This window comes from Mirounga leonina, unplaced genomic scaffold, assembly GCF_011800145.1.
Source record: "Mirounga leonina isolate KUSES-001 unplaced genomic scaffold, KU_Mleo_1.0 Mir_376, whole genome shotgun sequence".
In the NCBI taxonomy this organism is placed as follows: domain Eukaryota; kingdom Metazoa; phylum Chordata; class Mammalia; order Carnivora; family Phocidae; genus Mirounga; species Mirounga leonina.
The window spans coordinates 8,353,401-8,358,182 of record NW_023270718.1 but is presented as its reverse complement, the minus strand read 5'-3'; the positions used below and the strand labels follow the sequence as shown (position 1 = coordinate 8,358,182).

General features: G+C 47.6%; 1 protein-coding gene across 1 annotated transcript in view; it reads left to right on the top strand.

The window, feature by feature from the left end:
• The first annotated feature begins 539 nt into the window (after window positions 1–539).
• OSCAR (osteoclast associated Ig-like receptor) overlaps window positions 540–4,782 on the top strand; it is a 6,091-nt gene continuing 1,848 nt past the window's right edge. Inside the window, exons 1-5 of the mRNA XM_034986517.1 lie at window positions 540–801; window positions 1,499–1,531; window positions 1,714–1,725; window positions 3,666–4,007; window positions 4,222–4,295. Coding sequence (XP_034842408.1) covers window positions 765–801; window positions 1,499–1,531; window positions 1,714–1,725; window positions 3,666–4,007; window positions 4,222–4,295 — 498 coding nt within the window. The 5' untranslated portion in view covers window positions 540–764. The remainder of the gene's footprint in view (window positions 802–1,498; window positions 1,532–1,713; window positions 1,726–3,665; window positions 4,008–4,221; window positions 4,296–4,782) is intronic.

Below are 4,782 nucleotides of genomic sequence, written 5' to 3'. Positions count from 1 at the left end.
GGCGGGGACGAGGACGCGGGGCGCTCTGGGAGTTGTGGTCCCCGCGCGCGAGCCTCAGCCGTCTGAGTCCGCGCGTGCGTACTGGCGCAGAACAGCTGTCTTGAAGCGGCCGCGAAAACGCAGAATTAAGTGCAAACCGGTCTCTTCGCCTAGGAGCCAAAGCCTGAGGCGTACTCCCCGTCTTCCAGCTGCGACCCATCCAAGGCGCGATGCAACAGTCCTCGTGTTAGCGTTTGCTCATGAAAGCCCGCTTTACAGATGGAGAAACGGAGGCCGGGAGAGGACAAATGACAGCTCTCATTTGAGATCGCAGCTCAAAATCAGTTCTTCCTGGAAGTTTTAACTCTCGTCCCGCAAGGGTTGGGTGTCTTCTGTGGATTCTCTCAGTGCCATATGTGACCTCTAGGGTGGCTCACTTTTTTTTTTTTTTTTTCTACTGCTCTAGGGCAGTCATGGGGTCTGAGTCCTCTCTGTGCCCCCAGAATAGCGCAGCACAGGGTCTGGCACATAATAGGTGCCAGTTTTTAGCCTTTTTTTTTTTTTTTAAGTTTAATTGGTGAACGCAACTGGTTATGACTGCCCCTTCTCCCAGGTTTTTCCACAGCACCATGGGGCTGTCACACGGTAACCCAGAGGCCCCCACTTCCCTCCTCCCTTCCTTAAACAGAGCTCTGGCTCTGACTTTCTGGCATTGCATTTCCTGAGAAGTGAGAGGGCAGCTGAGCCCTGGCTCCTGCTTCTGCTCCAGCCAAGATCTGCCCGCCATGGCTCTGGTGCTGATCCTCCAGCTGCTGACCCTCTGTGAGCCACCCCAGCCCCTTCTCCCTGGGTCCCAGGCTGGTGGGGGTGCAGAGACAGGCTCTGGGGACCTGGACACCCTGAGTAGGGAGGGGGAAAGGAAGAAGGCTAATGAGTCTCCCTGAGGGCAGGTGCCGGCTAGTCAGGCAGCACTAGCTGAGGGTTCAGAATTCTAGACCAGAATAAGGGGACAGGTCTTAGATCCTTGGGTCCTAACACAGAAGGACACATGGGTCCTGAATTCCTGTTCCTGGACAAGGAGAGAGTGGGGGCAGGATTCTCTGGGTCTTGAGGCAGGAGGGTGCGAAGGACCTGAACTCCTGGCGATAGCAAGTGTAGAGTCCTAGATTCTGGTGTAGGAAGAGGATGAAGCCAGAACACCTGGGTCTCTGGGAAAGGAGGGAGCTGGGGACCCAGACTCCTGACCCCCGGGGAGGAGACATTGTGGGCTCAAATTATTGTCTCCTGGAAAAGGTGGAGTCCAAGGGTCTGATCACTGGGTGTAGAGGAAAGAGGGGGCTGGGGCCAGACTTGTGAAGCAGGTGGGGATTAAGAGCCCCGAGTTATGGCTACTGAGAGAGGACATATGGGTAAGATTCCTGCTTCTCAGAGGAAGGATTTAGATGTCTGAGTTTGCAGTGAGGTAGGACTGGGAGAAGCCTAGGACTTTGAAGAGACTTAGCTCCTCCACCTTCTACAGGGCCTCTGTGTCATGCAGACCTCACTTCAACTGGTGAGTAATATCTCCCATCCATTCACCTGTAAACTGCTGACAACCCATTTCCAACTATTCAGATTTTATTTTGGTGCTCAAACTCATCCCAGATTTCCATATTTCCCTCCCTCTCCTCCCTTTTTTCATCTTTTCCGTCCCTCCCTCCTTCCTTTCTTTCCTTCATATCTTACTCCCTTTAGTGACCAGTGTAGGTGAGTAGTGAAGACCATGAACTTTGGAGCTAAAGAGACCTAAGCTGGAACCCCACTCTCACCATATTATTCATTTACAACTTTGAACAAAACGCTGCTTGCTACTCAGTTTCCTTCTCTGTGAAATGAGCTGTTGTGAGGATTTAATAAAATCATCCCTGGCTGGCTCAGTTGGTAGAGCATGCAACTCTTGATCTTGGGGTTGTGAGTTTGAGCTCCATGTTGGGTATAGAGATTACTTTAAAAAATAAAAGTATTATTTTTTTTAATCACATATGTAAAACCCTTGACTCAAAGCTTGGCATAGTGCAGGGCTCAAGAAATAGGACCTCAGGCAATGCCAAATTAACTCCCCTATTTGGAAGCCCATTTCCACAAGAGTAGGATCCTCCACCCTGAGATAGCCTTGAGTTTCTTTCCAGGTTTTCCAATTGGTGAGATCTCTTTCTCTCAAACCTCCCTCATGATACTACAACTTCAAATAAGAATCGCCCGGAAAACCACTGATACGATACCTTAGCTATCAGTTTATTTTAAATTATTATTTTTTAAATGATAAAGCTAACATATATTCATGGTTTAAAAAATGATTCCCAAAGGACATATAACCTCCCTCTTCCCCTTCCTCATCTTCCTTAAATAAGCTCTGAATCCTTACAAAAAGTTTCCATGCATTCAGACATATACATATATTTATATACTTCTTTGTTGTCTTGCCAAGGCAAAATTGATATTTCATGACTCACACTGTTCTGCATCTTATATTTTTTCACTTTACAATCTCTCTTGGGGGTGTTTCCGTATTATTATAACGAACTCTACATTTTTTTAACTGCTATTTAACATTTTCCATTGTATGGTTGGATTCTAGTTTGTTGGCCCTCTTGATGTATATTTAGGTTGTTTCCAGTGTCCTCTCCCAGCCCCACCCTAATCAATGCTTCAGTGAGTACTCCAACGTGAGCTTTTTGTGCCCACGTATGTACAGTTGTCTAGGGTGAAACAGTGGAATTATTAGGGCATGCCCTTTGTGTATTTTGATAGAAAGGGATGAACTGCCTTCTCAAAAGGTGCACTCAAGTGTACCTAACTACCTGTTTCACCATATCTTCACCCAAACAGAATATAAACCATTGTTTTAATTTTTGACAACCTGATAGGCAAAAAAATCTTACTGTTGTTTTATTATTATTATTTTTTTAATGATTACCAGTAACATTAAGCAACTTACCCCCTCCCCATGTGTTTTCATCCATTGGACTTCCTCTTCTGTGCACTACCTGGTTCATATGTCTTGTCCAGTTTTCAACTGGGCTGGGTTTAGGATTTCTTTCTATACTCTTCATCTATGTGATTAATGAATAAGTCCTTTTGCCAGTGCTATACCTTTTTTTCTAGCTCCGTCTGTCTATTCTCATACACAACTTTAAAATTTTGCAGTCATCAAATTAGTTAACCTTGTCTCTTCTGAATTTTTTGTTTTATTTTTTAAGATAGCTTTCTTTCCAAGACAAATATACTTTCCTATATTTTCTTCTAATACTTTTACAGTACGACAAAACAAAATAAAACAATGTAGGTCTTTAATTAACCTGGAATTGGTTTTGGGGCATTTGGTCTGAGGTAGGGATACCACTTTATTTTTTTTTTTTTACCCAAATCAATAGCAAGTTTTGGCAACCACTGAAATATGTTGACTTTGTTACAAATAACCTGAAGAGCAATTTACAAGTACAGATTTCTGGGACCCAATCCCTTGACATTACGTTTTAAAACCATGGAGTAAAGCTCAGGAGTTGCCCTGCTACTCTAATTTGCAGCTAGTCTTGACAATCTTTGACTGGGGTCCAGCGTCTCCCCTATTTTACAAGCAGGAAACTAAGGATGAGAAAGAGGCAGGGATTGCCCCAGCTGATTCTCTCCCCACCCCATCTCCTCAGGCTCCCAGGAATCCCAGGGCCCCAGTAGCCCTGTTTTTTCAGTCCCCCCAGCCTTATACCCCAAGCCATGGCTGGGGGCTCAGCCTGCTGCAATTGTAACCCCTGGGATCAACGTGACCTTGAGGTGCCGGGCACCTCAACCTGCCTGGAGGTTTGCACTCTTCAAGTCTGGAGAGATCACCCGTGTGCTGTACCGGGATGTGTCCATGGAGCTGGCAGAGTTCTTCCTGGAGGAGGTGACCCCAGCCCAGGGGGGCAGTTACCACTGCTGCTACCAGAATCCAGGCTGGAATCTGGGTGTCTGGTCCCACCCCAGTGATACGTTGGAACTGCTGGTGACAGGTGAGGTCCTGGGGCGGGGAGGGGGAAAGAAGGGAGTTTGAGGTGTGATGAGGGAGGGAGAAGGAGGGACAGAGAAATACAGGGAGAGAGATACTGAAAGAGACATACAGAAACAGGCTTGTACAATGACCCAGAGCAAAAAAGAGCTACGTGGGGAGAGAAAGAGAACCAGAGAAACAGGTGATTCTTAACCAGGGACGATTGTGCCCCCCAGGTGAACTTCCTGGTAATATCTGGGGAAATTTTTGGTTGTCACTACTACCAAAGATGCTGCAAACATCCAACAGTGCACAGGACAGCCCTCATCCTCACCCCATACAACAAAGAATTATCCAGATTTATCCAAAATGTCACCAGTGAAGTTAGGAAACCTTGGGAGAAACCCAGAAACACCAGAAGAAACAATTCCGGAGACGCTGCCTCCGAGATCCAGGGTAGTGAAACGCACAGGACGGGGAGATCAAAACAGGGACACGGAGAGAGAATTTTAGTGAGGCTCAGGCCAAGAGAGAAAAGGGGACAACCGGGGAGAGAGAGGCAGAGACACAGAGAAAGGAGCACTTGGGGGCGAAGACACAGGGGGAGCCAGGGACAAGGATGCAAAGGGCACAGAGACCGACACGGAGGCAGAGAAACTGTGGGAGACACTGGCAGAGATAGAGAGAGACAGCGGGGGGAGGCGGGGTGGGGGGAGAGAAGTTCAGAGAGAAGTAGAGGCTGGGGGGCCAGTGGACCGGGGAGAGGGAGTGAGAGCGGGGGGGGGGGGGGGGGGGGG